The sequence below is a fragment of the Danio aesculapii genome, chromosome 2, assembly GCF_903798145.1.
Source record: "Danio aesculapii chromosome 2, fDanAes4.1, whole genome shotgun sequence".
In the NCBI taxonomy this organism is placed as follows: domain Eukaryota; kingdom Metazoa; phylum Chordata; class Actinopteri; order Cypriniformes; family Danionidae; genus Danio; species Danio aesculapii.
In genome coordinates, this window is record NC_079436.1 from 34,236,102 (window position 1) to 34,259,099 (window position 22,998).

A 22,998-nucleotide genomic window follows, 5' to 3' on the forward strand; every position below is an offset into this window, starting at 1 on the left:
TTTGCTTTTTTTCATGCTGCCAGTCCCCTAAGCCCTGCTGACTTGATCCCACACTATAAATAGACTCATGCAAAGACCCTCGGGCCATTTTTTAAGTTAAAAAAGAGCATTCCTTTTCAAAACCCTGTGTTCTGCTCTTCTACCACATCAGCAGCCTCTTTAACAGCACATTGACCTGAGGTGTAGCTGAAGGCGAGCTGTCGGCTGGTGAAGGAGCTCTGGGTGAACACAGATTAAGACTGAGCCCTGTAACCTTCACCTAATCGACTAGCCATCGTGATATAATGTATAGTGTATTGGGAGACCACAACCCCATAATGGCAATGTGTTTTTTTTGAAATTGTTGCAAATTAATTAAATTAAAGACCATAAGAAGCAATCTTTAGTCTGATGAGACTAAAATTTAACTCTTTGGAGTTAATGCCAGGTGTTACATTTGGAGAAAACCAGGCACCGCTCATCACCAGGCTAATATCATCCCTACAGTGAAGCATGGTGGTGGCAGCATCATGCTGTGGGGATGTTTTTCAGCAGCAGGTACTGATAGACTAGTCAGGATAGAGGGAAAGATCAATGCGGCAATGTACAGAAACATCCTGAGTGAAAACCTGCTTCGGAGTGCTCTTGACCTCAGACTGGGGTGACAATTCATCTTCCAGCTGGACAATGACCCACACCGGCAAAATATCAATGGAGTGGCTTTAAAACAACTCTGTGAATGTCCTTGAGTGGCCCAGCCAGAGCCCAGAGCTAAATCCTATTGAAAATCTCTGGAGAGATCTGAAAATAGCTGTACATCGTTGCTTCCTATCCAACCTGATAGAGCTTGAGAGATACTGCAATGAGGAATGGGCAAAAATTCCCAAAGACAGGTGTCCCGAGCTTGTGGCATCATATTCAAAAAGTACCTTTATTGCAAGCAAGCCCGTTGTGAAAGGTATTACAAGGTTACAGTAAGAGGAAAGCTAAAATAAAATAAATTTAATAAATAAATAAACAAACAAATACATAAATAAAGGAGGGGGGTGCAGGGGGATCTTTTGAGAAAGTATTGGCTTAAATATCCTCCTGCTCTAATAATTGAAAATTGTCAAACAGGGGTTCAGGAAAATTGCCAACAGGGGTTCAGGTTCAATAAGAAAACCATACATATAACTAAACAATTGTAAAATATCTTTCCATGTCTTTCCTACCTAGATTTGGGCAGAACAAAAACATGTGGGCAGTTGTGGCTGGTGAATTTGAGCATCTACTGCATGCTGGCCTAACAGTGTGATAGATCCTAGACAATTTTAAATTTGTAAAAATATGTTTTTTTTTAAATAAAATTAATTAATGAATAATTTATGAACATTATTTACATAAACGTACTACTTTTCATTTATATTCATATTTTGTATTGATGACATTATTTAATAATAAAATAAAATATAAAAGTATTTTAATTACATTAATTAATAATCACAATAATCAAAATGTAAAACATGTACAGCTCTCTTGGATAAATAAATAAATAAATAAATAAATAAATAAATAAATAAATAAATAAAAATGCATCTCTTCCTGCTTTAAAATGGTTAAACATTGGGCGGTTGTTTCCTTTGAAATAACCCTAATGTGGCTTAATGCCATTTTAATATGGATGTGTTGAAATGTATCATTAATATCATTGACCATAATATACAGTATTTGTACCATATACTTTGAGGCCAATGCATATACAGAATTTCAACTGCAATATCAATATGCAAATCTCACATGTTTACTTGGTGAGCATGACTAAATAAAACAGCAGAAAATCAAAGAGCCATGCTAATGCTTAAAAAAATGAACTCATGTGATTAACCGCTAATCTGAGCACAGCGTTATTGATAGCATTAATGCACAAGTTTTTCATTTAAGTGTGTGTGTGATTGACATTAGCGAGCCCACGCTTCAGCCCTGCTGCCCTGAAAGCATCTTCTGAAAGCCACCCGCTGTTTTTGCAAATGGAGACTTGCTACTGAGAGACTTGCTTTGTTTGCCTCCTGCTGATTCGGGGGAAGCTGAGGCCTTTTTGTCATGCAGGTGTTATATATATATATATATATATATATATATATATATATATATATATATATATATATATATATATATATATATATATATAACCCAGAAAAAATTCAGAGCTTAGAGTTTAAAGCGGTGTCCCCAGATTAGCCTCTTGGTGTATATGATCAATGGAGGGAAGCCACACACTCTTGACTGAATATGCAGACGCCACACCGGCATCCCAGCGAGTGATAGGTTTGTCGTGGCTCCCCCTGAATATCGGTGATAAGACTTGCTAACAGTGTTTTGTGCTTCAGAGCAATAGCAGGGTTGTGTCTGGATGATGAGCTTTATTCAGCTGCTATTGTCACATTACCTATGTTTTTTTCAATTTCTGCGAGTGGCAAAATTCAGTATTTAGTATATAAATATAATGGTTTGTCAGGAGATACAATAGTATACTGTTTATTTGTTGAAAATGCACTTCCACGACATCCTGTTAACCTTTATAAAATTAAAGTAGTGAGGTCATGTATTACGGAAGTTTATAGTTTGATAAAAACGTTACATTTTGATGCATAAAACATGTGTAGTGCCACTGACGTAATATTATAGTTTTATTTATGTTTTGACTTAAGCCCCTGTCAGATTACATGAATTTGTCACAATTTTGGCACCATTTCCTTGACGTAGGGTTTATGTAGGGGATTCGTAAATGTCAAATGAGCTTCGTGACACAAGATTCAGTTGTTTCTCCTCGTGTTATGTGGCATAGTTCACGACAACTAATACTATGTCTGCGACGCTTCACGCAGAAAGCCTAGCATGTTTAATTTTTTTTTTCTCGTTCTTCATCACGAGGACCGAGTTCCATCACTTGGGTGACACTGTGCAATAGGAGCACATAATTTCTTTGTTATATCAGCGGGTGTTGCCGTTAATGCGCCGGTCAGGTAATCAAAAAATAGGCTGCATATTTACTAATAGGTGGCTCAGGGGTGGATAAGATCAACCATTGATTATGCAAACTTTAATTACCTTTTCTAAAATATTAAGGTGTTTTAAGCAATCTAACAGGCTGGCACAAATAAACATGTTCAGTGCTGCAAAAACATTGCAAAAGCATTTCCTGCTTACTCAAATTTGTCATTAGTAGGCTTCTCTGAAACTTTGAATATTTCACTTTAATTTTATTTAGGCTAAATTATCATTTTATTTAACAAACCAACACAATCTCACTGCAATTTGTGTTTTGGCACTGAAGCATAGCGAACTTGTTTTGAAGCACATCACCTCAAATGTTATTCATTATTCTTGATACTCTAGTAGATAACTGACCAACAAAAAAATACATTAAAATTAAGATAAAAATTATAGCAAACGAAATTCGTTTCAAAATTATATTTACAAATTACAAATTATATTTTTGTTTGTGCCCGTCCACTACTCAACTGTGCGGGTGGATGATTTGTTTCGCTCTATGGAAAATAAGGATTTAATTAATGCTTCACTGAAGTTGCATCACAAATCTCTGTCATATATTTGCAAGTTTTTTATATGTCATTATTTTAAATATAATGTCTGATTGCATCTGATTTTTCCTTGGTGCTGACGTGCTTTCATTTTCTCCATCTCACTCGGGGCAAGTTCAAGTGAGGCAGTGTTTAATAAGCAACCCATGGCTAGAATCATAAGTTTGATCCTATCCATAATTAATGCCCTTGAATAATGTAGACATCACGGGGTGACTGATCGTGAAGGAACGTGTAGTCTGGCAAACTTGTTACCCACGACAAGTCAAGACAAAAATCTGACATGGTGACTTTCGTAATCGACACAATAAAAATCATGTGAACTGACTGGGGCTTTAGTAGCTATAATACCACCATCTTCTACATTTTATTAGTGTATTATTCTGTATTATTAAATACACAATTATGTTTTACACAATTATAACGTCCTTGAAAAAGGCAAAGTGTTTTTCTTTATTTAAAAATGTAGTAGTTCGTTGTTTTTTTATTTCAAGTGTACTGATTGTTATATTGGCGACGCAGTGGCGCAGTAGGTAGTGCGGTCGCCTCACAGCAAGAAGGTCGCTGGTTCGAGCCTGGGTCAGTTGGCGTTTCTGTCTGGAGTTTGCATGTTCTCCCTGCGTTCGCGTGGGTTTCCTCCGGGTGCTCCGTTTTTCCCCACAGTCCATAGACATGCTGTACAGGTGAATTGGGTAGGCTAAATTGTCCGTAGTGTATGTCTATGTGTGTGTGAGTAAGTGTGTATGTGTTTCCCTGTGATGGGTTGCAGCTGGAAGGGCATCTGCTGCATAAAACAATGCTGAATAAGTTGGCGGTTCATTCCACTGTGGCGACCCCAGATTAATAAAGGGGCTTAGCCGAAAAAAAAATGAATGAATGAATAATTGTTATATTAAAAATAGGTATCATAGATGAAATATGCCATGTGACATATTGTGCCAGAAGTAATTGGAATAAACAACTTTGTGGTCATTTAATGAAAGACAGTATGTCATTTTTAGATAATAATATTAAGTTAACTTTGATTTTATATTTATTAGTTGTTTTATATTAGTCTGACACTCATCTAATCACTGTATTAAATTAAAATAAACAACACACACACATGCATAATGACAATAATAATAATACTAATAATTATACTAATAATAATCCTAATAAATGTCACATTTCTGGCGCTGTCATTGTGTTGTGTTATTTGTATTTGTTGTGTCGTGATTTCCCATGTGTTGTGTTCCATGTGCTTCTGTTTATGTCATGTGATTCCTTTTGTTCTGTTTTCCCACCGTTTGTTAATGTTTATTAGTTCCACCTGTGTCTTACCCCGTTTGTTATCAGTTCAGTCACATCTTGTTTTTTATACCTGAGCTTGTTTAGTCTTTGCCTGTTGAATTGTCACCACCCCTTGTCCTGCCTGTGTTTCATGGTCTAGTTGTAAGTGTGATTTTGTTTATAAATATGTATAATGATAATAATAATAAGCCAAAAGGTTTGTCACAATAAACTGAATGTAAACAAAATATAAATAATACAAAATACCTCAGCAGAAATTTAAGTCTTGTCTGTACAATGTCTAAAAATTTAGTTTTATCATTGGCAATTGTATTCATCAATAATAATGACTGTTATTTTTAAGCCTAGTTGAGAATATGCAAATGGAATATTCTGTTGAGACATTTAAGCTATTTAATATTAGTAGATAATGATATATTAGGAAAATGCAACATCATTTACAGAGATTAGCATTCGGCTATTGAATTCATTATCACAAACTGGATTGCTGCCGCTGTAAAGATTCACTGACAAAATAAAAACGTCACATTAAAGTGAAGCCACAACATGCATCCAAACCACAGTACACTTTATATCAATTACCACTTTGCTCCCATGCATGTTCAGAGCAATGCATTAACAGGCTCAAGGTTTAGTGCCAACATTCAAAGTGAAGGATTCTGTGCTCAGCAGATTCTCTTATGTGGATGTGTTTTCCTCCCTGCGGTGTGCATTATTTAGCACTCCAAGTGACTCAAAAAAAAAAAAAAAAAATAGCAGGTGACATTGGAGGGTTGGTGGAGCTTATTTATAGAGTGTTTCTAAATGTGAAGAATATGAATCTGGCAATTTTTTGTAGTGGTTCTACAGTTGTTCTACAGTTTTTTTTAGGTGAAAAAGGTAATTATTGGCTGTTTTAATCCTTGGGCTTATGATAAATCAGCCAGCAGAACAAGCAAAGTACAACTATATTCTGATGCAATGCATGCTGTGCAAACCAGTTAAAAAATCTCATGCAATTGGCTTCTCTAGTGAATTGATACTTTGTTTATGGGATTTTTGTGTATTTCTACTGGAGAAAGTACAAAACAAAGAAGGAACTTACGTATAGGATTTTTGCATGGGTTGTGTGATCAAGCGTATTAAAGTGGAAAAGTGCTTAAGTTTAATATATTGATGGTATTTCTAGACGATTCTAGAGGTACAGTTAAAGTTTGTAACAGTAAATTGTTTATTTTCCAAATTTTTTTCAAGAATAGTTTAGCAGACCAAGGGCATTTTCATAATACTTCCTGTAATATTTTGTTTCTATTTTGAAAAAGTTTTTTTTTTTTTTTGCTGGAATAAAAGCAGTTACTTTAAAAATAATAATAAATAAATTTAAGGTCAAAATTAGTACCTCTCTTAAGAAATAATTATCCAATAACTTGCTTATTTTACTTACTTGCATAATTATCATTATAGACCCAATCTTTAAATTGCACTTTGAACTGAATACTACAACCCCAAATCAGAAAAATTTGGGACAGTATGGAAAACGCAAAAAAAAAAAAAATAAAATAAAATAAAAAAAAAAGTTGCTTTGACTTGAATTTCTTTGCAGACAATACAACAAACATTATTTAATGTGTTTCTCATAATTTGTATTTATTTTCTTATTTGGTCCAGAGCACACGATCTCTCCCAAAATACCTGAAATACTAGTTGATTTGAGCACAGTACATGATTCCACTGTATGATGGTCCATTCCAGAGGGTTATGAGCAAAGTTTACGTTACTGCTGGACACTGTTAACATAGGGCTTCCTTTTGGTAAAGTACAGTTTAAACTGCCATTTGTGAATGTAACTATGTATTGTGGTACTTTACAAAGGTTTGCTGCAGTAGTCCTGAGCCCATGTGGAGATATCGATTATACTTGAATGACAATTCTTGATGTAGTGCCGCCTAAGCAATCGGAGATCATGGTAGTTTAGCTTAGGCTTGCACCCTTGTCCTTTACACACTGAAATTCCTCCTGATTCCTTCAGTCTTTTAATTATGTAATGCACTGTTAAAGGAGAAATTTCCAAATGAAATCTTCCTATTTTTCCTTGAGAAACATTGTTTTCAAACGCTCCAATAATTTTCTCACGTATTTCTTGGCAAATTGGTGTTCTTCTGCCCATCTTTGCTCATAGACCTTTTTTGGTTGCTGCTTTTGTACCAAATCATAAATACAATCACCTGTTGACATCACCTGTTTCAAATCACATCATTACTTTACCAATTTACCTGATTACTAGCCCTAAATTACTATCTCCGGTCCCAACCTTTTTTGGAATTTGTTGCAAGTCTGAATGACAGGAAAGGATGTTTATTTAAAATGAAATGAAGTTGACCAGACAAAACATGAAATATTTTGTGTTCCTATTGTCTGAAATTAAATACAAGTCAAAGTAAATTTGGAAATCCCTACTTTCTTTGTTTTATTTGCCTTTTCCATATTGTCACTTTCTGATTTTGAGATTGTAGTATCTTGCAAAGTAAGTAGAAAAATATTATGCACTGTCATCATGGCAAAGACAAAAAAAAAAAAAAAACTGTTGTCAGAAATTAGGTATTAAAAATATTGTTTTAAAATGTGATGAACAAAATAATCTCCCCATTTAACAACAGCTAGGAAATATTTTTAAAGACTTAAAATTGTATACGGGAGCTAATAATTTTGACTTCAATTTTGATTTTGATATTCATAGCCATGTATTTTTTATGAGAAATTTTTATGAGCAATATTAGCATTTTCCATTTTAAAAATGCGTAGATGTAAAACACTGCTCACATGGTTTGAGTGATTCCATTTCAATTTAGTGTATGAATGAGGATATCAGAATGTGACATGATTAATGACATAAAAAAGCCAGTCAGTGCTGTCAGACTTATGATATACTGCATATCACACTGTTGTCAGAGGGAGCCTATCATTCAAACTGACAAGAAACAATCATAAAGGACAAAAAAAAGCACAGTTTGCACCTGACTTTAAACTGTGAGTATGCGTTCTCTCTTGGATAGTTTATTTGAAGTAATAACTGTTTGGTCAGCAAAGTTTCAGACTAACCGTTTACAGAATCTCATCATGGCGCAAAGACCCACTAAGGCTAAAATCCTTGAATAACCTCTGAGAGAAACTATAACCCACTTTCTGTTTCACATAAACCATATCAGAAATTCATTCTGTGAAGATAGATTCATTGAGGCTTGTTTTATTGTATTTGATCTCAAAATCTAATCAGGCCAGTTACGCTTCATGCTGCATTAAAATGTATAGCAAAGGCTTAGAATGTCACAATGTTTTTTTGTTTTTTTTTTCAATGGAAACTTTAGGCCACATCAATAACATATCATTGAAAAAAGTGTAGTGAAAATAGTTAAAGGTATAGCAAAAATGTTTTTATTATTATTATTATTATTATTATTATTATTATTATTATTATTATTATTATTATTATTATTATTATTATTATTATATTTAATACACATTTCTTTTGGCACAATATATACCATGTTATAGTATATTTACATCCACATTTTTGAAAATTTGTTTTGAAATTTATTCATATAATTGAGTAAAATTGCATAACTTTAAGTGACCAAAAAAAGCTAAATATGCTAGGACAAGTCTGTTTTTTTGTTTTGTTTTGTAATCACTTGAACAGTTTAGCTGCATGTTTTGATAGAAAGTACTGATGTTATATAAAGCGAATCTGCACCATTAGGCAATTCTGGCAATCAGGCAGTGGTGGAAAGAGTACTAAAAGTTTATACTCAATTACAAGTACTGTTACATTGCTGAAATTATAAAGTAAAAGTACTGGTGTTAAAAAGTACTTAAGTAAAAGTACAAATTACTCTTCAGAAAAACTACTTACAAATTACAAAGTACAAAGTTACAAAGTACAAATTACTTTTTTAGCTGGTGGTATTGCTGGAATTATCCATAATTGCTGATTCAGACAAGATCCAGGCAAAACTACAATTTTTACAAAACACATTTAACGATACTACAAACACTTTTGAAACTGTGTAAACAGCATCTACTACCAGGTGTGGTTTATTTACAAATTAAAACCAGAGCACCTATAGAGGACACCCACGCCAACATGGGGAGAACATACAAACTCCACACAGAAATGCCAACTGACTCAGCAGGGGCTTGAACCAACAACCTTCTTGCTGTGAGGCGATAGCGATACACACTGCGCCACCGTGTCGCCCACCCCTAAACACACACACACACACACACACACACTTATATATATACTAATAAAATAAATAAAACTCAACTATTTAGTCTCCACTTTACTTCCTAATCTGCAATTGCCTCTCTGGCTATACCACTAACTGTACTCTCTCAAAAAACAAAATACTTACATTACTAATGCTTTGCTTCTTAGACTTTACACACCTGAAACCTGCCTACAGCACTTATTCACTGTTGCTCTTATAGTTGTGTAAAATGCTTCCTTGTCCTCATTTGTAAGTCACTTTGGATAAAAGCGTCTGCTAAATGACTAAATGTAATGTAAAATGTCACAAATATTAAATTGTAAGTCTTCTTACCATTATGTGTTTTATAAAAACACTTTTGTAAATTTATAAACAGTATTAACTTATCCCAGTGTCATGGGATAACAAACAGCTGGGCAAGGTCCTTACTACACGGACCTTACATACTAACATATATCATTATAGTTTACCTTCTGAACCTTTTGTTCAGTTTCAGCTGTTATGATGGATGTTTCCTCTGGGGGAAAAAATCGCAGAGAAATTATACAAATTAAATTATAGATTAATCAGCCTATATATGTTTACCATTTATTACATAAAACGTACAAGGAAAAACAGTATGCCTTACTAATATACTGTACGTTTAAGATATTAAAACAAGTACACAGTATGCAATTTAGAATTAATTAATTAATACAGTCTGTATTACAAAAATGATGGATTTACATGTTCTTGTGATGATTGTCTTATGAATAGCGCACCATGATTATTTTACAAAAACAATGTTTTGCTATTGTGAGTATAAAAACAACAGATATATACACAAATAAAAATAGACTATTTATAATTTCAAATGATGCCTCTCTTATCTGTATGATCAATAGCCGATTTAATTAGAAAAAACACTTGCAAATTATGAAGAAACTTTGCTAATTTCCTAATCGCGCGAACGAATCGTCAGAAACCACAGAACAACACTGCCTAGTGCCTAAACATATTAATAAATTAATTAAATATCACACAAATGAAGTTATATGTCTTCTTACCATAATGTTTTTTTTTCAGATTAGAGACTGAAGTCTTGTAGGCCGGATGGCACAGCAGAGGGCAGTTTTCTTCCTCTTATTTTTTAGCGCTTTTTGGATATGCACATAAAAAATGGTTGATAGAAACACCATGATGCGCATACATTTTGAAAATGTGTGTGAATGGACAAACCAGCAGGCTGAGCACATTGTACAACATCTAAAGTGTTGTTTTGGTCATTCTAAAGCGCTTTAACCATTTCTGTATTAGTATTATTATATTATTAATGACCTCCAGAATTGTCAAAAGCATATGCACTCCGTGTCTCGTGCCTTCAAACGCCACCGCGCATTCCCTGCGTGTCAAGATTGCCTTCTGAGGTGCAAGTCATTTATTAAATAAAGAAAATATTCATGCAGCTTCTCCTACCGCAGCAAATTCTGTTTTTACTGTTGATATTTGTCTCCAGTTAATCAGGAAGTGAATATTTTGTTCTCTTTGACTTGTTGGACTGAAACGCTGCTTTATTCGCACATCTTTTATGTGATATTCCAGTTTTGGGCATAAATTTAATTAGCATTTTTAGATAATAACACAGCTATTCACACTGCATCAGCACAGCTGTTCCCTTTCTTCCCTATGTACCTGTAAGTAAACAGCTCCTCCGGGTGTGGCCATGGGCATTCATCCTCTGCTATTTCTTCCTCATTTCTGCGTTCTTCAGATTCATTATTGCTGTCTTGAATATCCATATGTCAATCGATAACTTCGTGACTGTATGATGACGGTCAGCTCATGTAAATCTGCAGTAGCCTGAACTTGTTTTTCGGTTCAAATAACATACCAAACTTTTCATTGGTCCATTAAGATGAGATTTTTTTATTGGCTACCGAAATGCTGGTCAGTGGTTGAAATATTAATTAAATTACAGTATTCCGTAACGAAAATGTACTTAATTACAGTAACATGAATAGTTGTAATTCATTACCTCCACCACTGCAGTCAGGTTTGTAAAATTAAACTGGTCATCAAGAATAAGTCCTAGGTTTAAGACCATTCTGGAAGGAGTTATGCTCTGTGTGTTCTATTTCTCTGTGTGTTCTAACAAAAACAAAAAAAGGGCTTTATTCAGAATCATAAATTGAAAAATCTGATAACTTATAATGTTATCAATAAATCTTTTATAAGCAGATTAAATTTATAAAATGCATACATTTCAGTTGTCAGTTGATATCTCAGAGTAATATGTGTTAATAAAATCTTAAAATGCTTCTGTTTTGTTCTTATTGTAAGAGCAAACATAGAATAGAACACATTATAATGATTGTTTATTAATTTTTCATTCATTCATTCATTTTCTTTTTGGCTTTGTCGATTTATTAATCAGGGCCACAGTAGAATAAACCACCAACTTATCCAGGACATGCTTTACAATGCCCTTCCACCTGCAACCCTGCACTGGGAAACATCCATACACTCTCACACACATACACTACGGACAATGTAGTCTATTCAATTCACATATACTGCATGTCTTTGCACTTGTGGGGGAAACCGAAGCACCTGGAGGAAACACAGGTGAACACAAGGTGAACATGCAAAGTTCACAAAGAAATGCAAATTGACCCAGTTTGCACTCAAACTCGCCACCTTCTTGCTGTGAGGCAAATGTGCTAACCACTGTGTCACCCTATGATTGTTTGATTGTTACAGTAATTGGTTATCTTTTCCCAGATAAAATATAGTTAATTAGTTGAGTCCAGTAAGTGCGTATCATATTTCTGCCAACATATAAAATGCTTGCATTGCATACTGTACGTTGTGCATTGCTATTTTATATTTGTACATGGCAGACAGTATAGGTGTTCATTTCTGTCACAAATTGTGTTCTCTGATTACAAAAACCCAGTAAAAAAGATCAGGCATCATTACTTACCAATCAATTTAAAATGCCTATATTTGCCCTCTGATAATTAAAGAACAAAGTACACAGAATGGTTTTCTTGAAATAATATGTAAGTAAGACCTTGAAGGCACATTTCTGTCCGTTGTGCTCAGTCTCAAGGCTAATTACCCAACATGAAATATTAAACATGGCTTTGAATCTTTAACAAATAACAATTTGCTGGCCATTGCGCTTAATGTTCGGAGTGTTGGATAGGTTTACAAAATACAACTGACTTTGACTGATTGCTTAGACCTGATTTCCTATTCAGGGGGAAAATTGGCGCCATCAGAGGAAACATACCTTGGAACAGGCTGGTGAAGAAAAACTTTGATCTGCTGTGAACAAAACGTCTCACGAGTTGAATTGTCATGTTCAGACTTCTTGTTTCTTTTACGCTGTGATAACTGCAAAAGGCAACTGTGAATTCAATAGTATGTGAGCATGAATTAAAAATGTACAAGTCTTGGATAATTCAGTATATTTTTTATACAAGAGTATCACATGTTTGAAAAAAAAATACTGATTTTGTGTTAATTGGTTTTATTTTATTTATTTTTAAAGTTTATTATTATTATTCAGTGTTATTATTTTTAAAAAAGGGTGGTACGGGGGCACAGTGGGTAGCTCTGTCGCCTCACAGGAAGAAGGTCGCTGGTTTGAGCCTCAGCTAGGTTAGTTGGCATTTCTGTGTAGAGTTTGCATGTTCTCCCCACGTGGGTTTCCTCCGGGGGCTCCTGTTTCCTCCACAATTCCAAAGACATGCGCTATAGGTAAATTGGGTAAGTTAAATTGTCTGTAGTGTATGTGTGTGAATGAGAGTGCATGGGTGTTTTCCAGTGATGGGCTGCCGCTGGAAGGGCACCCGCTGCATAAAACATATGTTGGATAAGTTGGCTGCTCATTTCGGTGTGATTAATAAAGGGACAAAGCCAAAAAAAAAAAAAAAAAAGAAATTCAATTAAATTATTTTGGAATTTATAATATTTTCTATGTTTAACATTTAATATTTAAATAAAATGTGTTTATGTATGTAAATACTGTATATTAGGTATTGCTTGGTTTTAGTAAAATACAGTACTGTGGAAAAGTCTTAGGCCACTAGTATTTATACCAAAAAAGGTTTAAAGTCGGTTATTTCTGTAGCATGTCAGTTTAAAATATCAATTTACATTTCAAAACATTATTTTTTGTCATCATTTGCAAATATAAAGTGAGAGTATAATTATAAAGTGAGTCTTAACAAGGAGTCTGACAACACCCAGAGATCCAAACAGAGATCTGATCTGATTATAATCAAGTCTGTCTGGAATGACATGAAGTAACAGAACAAACTGAGACAAATCAAATCCAGATGAACTTTGGCAACATCTATAAGATTCTTCAAAAACCTGCCTGCAAAACTACAGTACTGTTCAAAGATTTAGGTGTAAAAATGCTGTAATATGAGAATGCTTTCAAAAATAATGCATACAGTAAATACATTTTATTTATCAATTAACTTGTATTACTTGAATTAAATCAACATTTGGCATGACCACACTTTGCATTAAAGCAACTGGTACATTTGCTCATAGTTTTTTCAGGTACGTAGCTTTGCTGGTAGGTTTTTTGAAGCATCTTGGAGATGTTGCCAAAGTTCTTTTGGATTTAGTTGGTCTCCATTTGTTATGTTTCTTCATGTTCATTTACTTCATTAGCCAACTTAGGTCACAAGTTCTGCCATTACAAACATAGTTGGCAGATTTGACGTTTTCCAAATCCATCGTACCAACAAACATTCGAAAATTACGTTGCAAACTTGTACTCTTGCAACTACACAACTTATTATAATTATTATTATTCATGATTTTTAAAACATTTCTCTCTAAATAGACTAACGGCCGTCATAGTGGCGCAGTGGGTAGCACGATGGCCTCACAGCTAGAAGGTCGCTGGTTCGAGCCCCGGCTGGCGTGTTCGCGTGTGTTTCCTCCGGGTGATCTGGCGTACCCCCACAGTCCAAAGACATGCAGTACAGGTGATTTGAATAAACTAAATTGTCCGTAGTGTATGTTTGTGAATGTAGGAGTGTGAGGGTGTTTTCCAGTGTTGTGTTGCGGCTGGAAGGGCATCCGCTGCGTAAAACAAATGCTGGATAAGTTGGCAGATCATTCAGCTGTGGCGACCCTTGATTAATAAAGGGACTAAGTCGAAAAGAAAATGAATGAATGAATGAATAAATGAATAGCCTACTGTAAATAACAACCATTAACAATTTATATATTAGATAAAAATACGTGTTAGCTAAATTATTTTCTGTTTTAGAATGGAATATGGAATATTCTCAATAATATTTGTAAAGGAAACACGGACCCTATTCGTGTTGTTCACATATATTTAATTAATATGGAAAGCAAGTGCATCTTTTTATCAATAACGTTTTACGTTATAATGAACGTGGTTCAAACGATGAATCTGCGACAGAGAAACTAGGGTTTTGGGAAACGCTCGTCACTACATTGTTCTTTTCCCAAATGATGAAATGTACTATGACAGTTTAGATGCGAGTTATGTTGTTGTTTGGGAAACGCACCCCAGATCAGATCTCTGTTTGGATCACTGACTGTTTTCTGACTCATTGTGCAGTCAATAATCTCTTTTTATAATTACAATTAATAACAAAAATAATGATTGTAAATGTAAATTGTTATTTTAAACTGACATGCTACAGAAAAAAATAGAAATAACTGCATTTAAATCTTGTTTTTGTTGTTGTTGGAAAATACTAATGGGCTAAGACTTTTGCACCGTACTGTATATCAAATTCTAAATCTTTTTTTTATTTATTTAAAATGTTTTTACTTTTGAGGAATATAAAAGAAGCATAAATATAGAGTTGTGATAATTGCACTGTAATAGATGCCAGTTCTTTTGCACGAGCACAGCATGCCTAGTCTCAGACAATGACAATTAGAACATAATTGTTTATAATAATTACTTACCAGCATACATGGGCGTAGGAATAATGCTTCAATCTATACAGAACAAAAGCTGCTTGTAAACCTTAGTCTTCCTGCCTGCATGCATTTATTTAAAACAAAACAAATGACAAACAAACAAACAAAAAAGTTTGTTTAACGATAACTTTTTCAATAAAAATGTGAATCCCACATAATGGCAGACGGCCACTCTCTGCATTTTCAAGACATTAGCCTTTGTTCTCTCTGCTTTATGAACATTTATATGATGCCAAACGCTCTGGCCAGCTCTGAAAGTTCTTCCTCAGAGGCAGAGGCTTTGTAAATGGCAGTATTTAGCCAAAGGCCAGGTTGTATATTTGAGTCTGTGGCTCTCTGTAAGCACAGACACTGTGAAAGAGAGGGGAGGGCAGGTTCTAACACTGCATCAGGATGTGAGATGAATAGTACTAGCTTTTTACCCTAGCCCACTCTTTCTTCTTTTCCTCTCTCGCGCTTTCCATCTTTCCCTTTGGTTTGTGCTTTCCTGCATTTAAATAGGTATTTTGGGGTTGCTGTTGCCCAAAATGCATTTAAAAGAGAATTCGGCACAATCAGCATTAAGATGGCAGATGGCCCAACGGCTTCAAACTAAAGACTGGGTCTTTGTTCACAGTAGCACCCATTTAGTTATTTACACCTGTTTTTACACATTTTCCACAGCCCGTGGCTAGCATGAAAAAATAAATAAATTGATAACTCATGGGTAGAATTACTGAAGGACATAATAAAGCTAAGCAGATGAAACAAAAACAAAGACAGAAGAGTTAAGTCTAAGATATTTGGATAATTGGGCTTTATTATTCTAATCCTCAAAGAGAGTTTTAAGAATTTAATAGATGCCCTTTTCCATAAATTAAAACAACAAAAGAGCAGCTTTACATTTTTGGGTGTTGTGTATATATGATGTATACTGTGTAGCATTAATAAAGCATACAGTATATTCAAACAGCCAAAGGTTACACTCAACACACCTATTCACACAAAGATATATATTTTTTTCATATATTAAATTAGGCTTAACATTAAAGAGCTAACATATTTGGCAAAAATTGAGCATAGGAAGCTCTGCATTTTCTGCGTTATGACTAAAACTTAAATATTCACTCAAATCCCCCAATCTGTCTCTGCAGGTCTGTCTTTGGGTAATTTAGCAAGTATTCAAACTTTAGCTTGCACTTCTGAGAGCAAACCTGAATTTCTTTTCCACCCACATCTCAGCTATGGCTTGGTCATGTAGGTTTGCACTCTGTGACTTTAGGAAAATTCTTGTCAGGACATACAGCACATCTATTTGTTCAAACAGACAGTCAACCATAGCTTGTGGGTGTCAAGGATGTTTTCTGTTTATTTTTCCATTTAAAATTTGATTATGGGATCTTGATCTCTGTTTTGACAACATTTGATGTTGAAAAGTCGCTTTTGGTGACATTTCTTTGTAATTTGAATAAATATTTTGTTAAAAAATGGAATGTACATGGAAACATTTTTATAGAATAACAGAAGTACTAAGCTCATTTTTGTAGTGGCATTCACATAATCAACCTAGTCAAGAATATGTTGACTACGTTTACATGGACATCAGGAATCAAATTATTTGCCTTAATCTGAATATATTCAGAAGAATCTTCAATGTTTCTTTCATGATCCCGTTTTACATGTTATGGCACATAATAGTATTAATGTCATTGCGTCACCGTGCTATCCACATTTCCTCCAGAGTTTCATGTGATTTCGAGTGTTTCATTTGTAATTTGTTGACTTTAACTGCAGTTTGGCACTATCACTTTCATTCAGAAACATTTCATGCATGCCCCCAGTGACAAATGAAATGTGATGGATGTGATTATGAACTGCAGGAAGAGTGTTGTTTTAATGGAATTTGATAGCGCATGTGGTATGGGAAAAAAAAACCTCTGCATTTTGAAATGCAGGTGTCTGTGGTCCTTCACGGACTCATAGGTGCAGAAAATAGTGTCAAAAAGCCGTGTGTGTACAGACTATCCTGTCGAAAAATTCGGCAAAAGTCCTACATGATGGTAGTAGTTTGATTAACGTGTTTACTTGTCTGTACTACACTTCAGTAATGCGACTAAAATCAGCAACTCCACATGTCTTAATTCCGTTTGTGTTTAGTTCGATTATGACCTTAATCTGATTAATTATTTAAAAATCGCTGTTTACATGGTCGACTCTTAATCAGAGTATTGTCTTAATCGTATTAAAATCGGATTATTGGTGTCCATGTAAATGTCCTCTATGTTTCAAACTACTAAAATACTAAAAAGCCACTTTATTAAACTTTTAAACATTGAACGTTGTCAAAACAGAGATCAAGGTCCTATAATACAATTTTTATTTTTATTTTAAATAAATAGAAGCCCACAAATTAAGACCTATTTAAAACTGTTTTTTAAATCTCATTTCCTAATCTGGAGTGCAGTTCCAAAACAAAACAAAAATTGTACTGCACCTTATTCTGGTTATTGTTAGCCTGAATCTCATTTTTAGGTCAAATTGAGGTTCTCTGTGAGTTTTCATTGCTAGTGAAAAACACCAAAGTTTTGAACTACAGTACATTGATAAAGACACAACCTGCATCCATGACTAACAATACTTTTGGTATTTGCACTCCAGATAACCTGACTAACTTGGGCATTGTCTTTCTTTTTGATTGATTTTTTAATAGTGTTCTTTTGTAATCCACTTAAAAAAAAGCTTGAGATAAAATGAAATAAATGTAAATATAATGTATAATAATGCCCTATGCATTCCTCATTTTGACAGGACTTCTGTGTTTATTATTGTGGCTTGTGAGGGATTTTTGTGATCTTTGTGGTGCAGTGAGCCTTTCATGCATGTTTTCCTGTTAAAATTATAGCTGATCACATCGACATTACAGGGGTTTTCTTTCCAAGATATTTATTCTGCTGGTCGATATTACAGATTTGTTACAACACTGAATAAGTTAGGTTGATTGAACTGGCTCCATCATCAAGAAAAAAATCTGTGATCACAGGAAGGATTCAGGGTGTAGAATGGAAAGCCTTCAGGTTATATTACAGATCGCATAACCTGTCAAGAAAATAATTAAATTCTAAGTCAAATTTCTAACAGCTAATTAAACACAGTTATTTAAATGTAACTTTTGGATTCTTCAATGTGTGTTATTCATGAACGTTCTCTTGATATAAGTTATTTTCAGCGGCATTTTCAATAATTTAGTCTCAAATTAAACTTCTTTTTTTTTAAACTTGGAAAGCTTTTATTTATTTATTTATTTATTTATTTAGCTTGAGTGTATAATTGTATTTTAGAAAAGTTTATTATTTATTAGTTAACATTTTATATGTATTATTATTTAGTATTTTGTTTAGTATTTTAATAGTTTATTCCCCCAAATTTAGTGTCAAATTAAACTTTTTTTTAAACTTGGAACAACATTGTTCTGGAGATGTTCATGAATTTTAGAGAAAAATAAAACAAAGGCAATTTAATACACAAATAAACTAGAGTGTGAAATTGCATTTTAAAGGAGTTTATTATGTATTAGTTAATATTTTGTATTAATTATTATGCAATTTTTTTGTGTTTTAATAGACTGCATTCCCACAAATTGAGTGTTAAATTAAACTTATTTAAACTTGGAAACCTTTCATTCATTCATTCATTCATTCATTCATTCATTCATTCATTCATTCATTCATTCATTCATTCATTCCTTTTGGCTATATGAATGTTGAAACAACTTCATTCTGGAGATGTTCATAACTTTTAGAGAACAATAAAACAAAGGCAACTTAATACCCAAATACACTAGAGTGTGAAATTGTATCTTAATGGAGTTATTTATTGGTTAATATTTTGTATTTATTATTATTTAGTATTTTGTTTAGTGTATTATTAGAGTTTTTTCTTCCAAATTTAGTGTCAAATTAAATGTATTTAATTTTGGAAACTTTATTTATTTATGTCTATATGAATGTGGAAACAACATCATTCTGGAGATGTTTTTAAATTTTAGAGAACAATAAAACAATGGCAACTTAATACACACATAAACTGTGTGAGTGTAAAGGTGTATTTTAAGAGAGTTTATTACTAAAAGTCCACAGGGGCAGAATGGCTCATGGTTAAAGAAATAACCTTATAGGAAACAAACAAACAAACAGCAGCAATTTATTCTTTGTAACATGGCTTTGTTTGTGTTGTAACATACGTGCTGTTTCATCAATAAAGGTGCTGTACCACACCAGACCCCTGGGAGTGTGTTTGGCGTCTAGTGATGAAGTGCAGAGTCACTCTGGCTTGTGCCTGTGCATATACAACTCATAAAGTGGGTCAGGGGTTCTCCATTGATTTTCAGTCTGCAAGCACTGTTTTGAAAGGCAATGTCTGCCTCCCTTTTGTGTAAAATATCACCAATGCATACAAAGCAGTGCAGGTCAAAAGCTTTGTTTTTCATTTGTTTCAAGTGTGCATCAGAGTGTTTAAGAACAAATGCTTAATCAAACAAACAAAAAGAGAATTCTATGACAGCCATTAAAAATTGAAAGCACACATCCAGTGTTTCGCCCTGCCCTATAGTTCAATAAACTGTCATGAAATGTCACTTTACTTTCTTTCAAAGGCTTATTGAAATCCTTTGTCCTTACATATCAAACAGACTATTTGCAATGCCAAGAACATATGTTTGGTTTGCTTTGTGCAGTAAGTGTAAGGAAAGCTCATACATCATTTCTTCACCTAAATCATCCATTAATGTAATGTCTAGTAGCATTATCCAGTTAATGTGTTTTCCCCCCCGACAAGCTCTGTCTTTGCATCTATTAACCAAACCTGAGGCTGTTTAAACCGATCACGTATGTTTAGACAGTAAAGTTCAAATGCCATAGGGATTGCTTTGATATCCCTAAAAAATTCTGGAGTGAGATATGAATAATGTATAGTCACAGCACACTGCGTATATTTGCATGACAGAAGCATTTCTGATTTATCCTGCCAGCCATCACATATTCTCAATGCAACATAACATTTTTGATTTAACTTTTTACATTTTCTTCTGTTTATTTTGGCAGAGATCTCCGGGAACTCTGAAGACATTCCTCTGGTGCGCTGGCGACAGCAGTGGTTGGAAAATGGCACTTTGCTTTTCCACATTCACCATCAGGATGGCAGTCAGAACGTGCCTGGTCCGGCGGCCACTGCTTACCCCGCTAGTGACTCTGCTGAAGAGGAGCTGCGTATTCTACACATTTCTGTCATGGTATGTAGCCTATACTGAGTTTGAGTTTTCAGCTATTAATAATCTTTAGACAAATTCTTCCAAAAACAGGGCAAAAAAATAATAAAAAAAGATAATCCCATAAACTTTCGCAGTGCAGATAAGGGTGTGGTCAAGACAAGAACAATGATTATGAAGATAGCAGTGGACCCTTTTCATTTCTGGGTTTCTGAGAAGGGTCTGGCTGCAGATTTGCATGTGCACTCAGGCTTGCACTCTTAGGCTTGCACCCTTGCTTCCTTTGCAAGTGACGTCATTTACAATCGATGTGGCAGGACAGAATTTAAAACTTCAATGCCTCAAAATGTTTATAAAAAGATCAAAAAATAAATCCAATACTGAATTATATCCTCTGAAGAAACACGATCGCTTTACTCTCCAACAAATGCTTTTTTTTTCAGCCATAATTTGGATCAAATATAGACAAAACCAAATGTTGGGTTAAAAAAAAGTTTGATATGTGAGTGTATAAACTGACTCAATTTGGCCTTTTATTCACACATAAACACTGATCAGTGAACAATGTTTACAGCATTTGGATTTGTACATGAAGCGCATGCATGTTTGCTTGATGTGTGAGAACCAGTAAGGTTCATTCTTGCATTTCATGTCAGTATGTGTCAAGCACACTGTATGTGAGGTCTCTGTATGTGAGATGTCCACTGGCCAATGTTCATACAGTATGTGAAAAAAAGCCAATGATCATGATGATCATGTCTCTTCAGAAGTCTTTAACTAGATGTAACAACTCATATTGATTTATCACTTTACGAATCCTTTGAAGCTTCAGAGAAACAAAACTTTGAGGATGTGGATTCAACACTTTTGCTGGGGAATCTCCCTCTCACTTTTAACATTTTCAATATTTTATCTTATCAATATCTTAAAGGGCACCTTTGGTGAAAAATATACTTTTCAAGCTGTTTGGACAGACATATGTGCATGTATGGTGTATAGACCGTCATTTTGGGGTGATATAAACACACCCAGTCCTTTTTTTTTTAATTTAGCACCATAAAAACGGTGGACCAATTGGAGCGGTTTTCAGATCGACCGCAACTTTACACAGGAGTGCAGTCCCCCCGCCCACCGAATTGATTGACAGCTGTGTGTATTAACATGTCCCGGTAGTCACGTGTATAATCATATCAACAAGACCAGACGTGCACAAAGCAACCGGGAATAAAAGGTCTGCTCAGTTCGCTAGGATCATCAATCATTATGAAATGTGATCAAGAGTAAGTTTCACATGTTTAAAATGTTTTAAAACAGTGGATGTGTGGAATGAAGTACAGCAAATTACTTCAGCTTTATTTCATCAGCACAGCCGCGTGTCAGGACAATTATAAAGGAAGATGCTTCAATCCCGGCTTGTGGACGTTAAATCAGGTTTATTTTGTACATTAACATAACAGATATCCATACAGCAGTGGATATTGACCTGTATCCTGTCACATATGCGTGCAAAAAGAGTGCAAAGCTAAACGGGCGCTCTGTCTGTTTGTGTGTGTGTGTGTGTGTGTGTGTGTGCGTGTGTGTATGCGTGTGCGTGTGTGTGCGTGTGTGTGTGTGTGTGTGTGTGTGCGTGTATCTGTGTGTGCGTGTGCGCACGTGAACTTTGTGTGACTCATCGATGCAACTGCGCAACAAATACTGATTGGTAAAGTTCTTACTGTAGAATTTCTCACAAAAGCTACGTGAGATCTGCTTCCTTTAAGTCTGTCTGTTGTCTGACGCAGCTGAGGGAGGAGATTAAGGCACGCAGAAAGGCACGTAGAAACAGTGGGCGGGGAGGACTAGCCTTAAAGGAGCAGTACACCATAACCACCACCCAGTGAAAAAATGTATAAATAGGAATTTAATAAAAGGTATAATAAAAAATCTGATGGGTGTTTTGAGCTGAAAATTTACAGATACATTCTGGAGACTCAAAACACATATTAAATCTGAAAAAAGGGCTAACCTAGGTGCCCTTTAAGTCTAAATTCATAGCTTAAATTTAAATACAGACAATTAAGTAATAATTTCACACTACTGAATAAGCTGGGAAAATAACAGCTTGATTGGAAATGACATACGATAAAAGCATTATGTACATTTTTCCCCCCTTCACATTATTTTTCACATTTCAGCACATCAGTAATCTTAATTGACGTTGTTGTCTCCTTGGTAACTGATGATATTAACTATTGTTTTTGATTCATTCTGGGCTTGCAGTAATTATGCTAAGTGTTAGTCATGTTGGAAATGTTTGAGGCTTTGGAAATTTGTGTAATCATTTTTACACAATAAATATATCACTCTTGGTTCACATCATATTTCTTTTATCATTATTTGCTGTCAATATTTGTATGATAGTTTTTAGATTGAAAAAAACTTGCAAAAATAATTTATGAAGGCCTGCCAAAAAGTTTCTAAAACTTTAAAACCAAAAAAGCTTCAAACTGTTTGTAGAATGGACACAAACATTGTTGGTTGGGCAGTAGCTTTGCTACGAGTAGTGATGCTACTAGCTCAACTACATTTCTCAGTAGCATGCCGGTAGTGTTGTTTCTTTTTAAAATCAAATAGCAGTGTAGTGTATATATATATATATATTATTTACTTTCCTATGTATTTCCCTTTACTATACATTTGATTG

General features: G+C 34.5%; 1 protein-coding gene across 4 annotated transcripts in view; it reads left to right on the forward strand.

Moving 5' to 3' along the window:
- astn1 (astrotactin 1) overlaps positions 1 to 22,998 on the forward strand; it is a 433,021-nt gene that overhangs the window by 57,689 nt on the left and 352,334 nt on the right. For all 4 annotated transcript variants that reach the window (XM_056477943.1, XM_056477951.1, XM_056477959.1 and 1 more), the window contains exon 2: positions 20,152 to 20,339. In XM_056477943.1, coding sequence (XP_056333918.1) covers positions 20,152 to 20,339 — 188 coding nt within the window. The remainder of the gene's footprint in view (positions 1 to 20,151; positions 20,340 to 22,998) is intronic.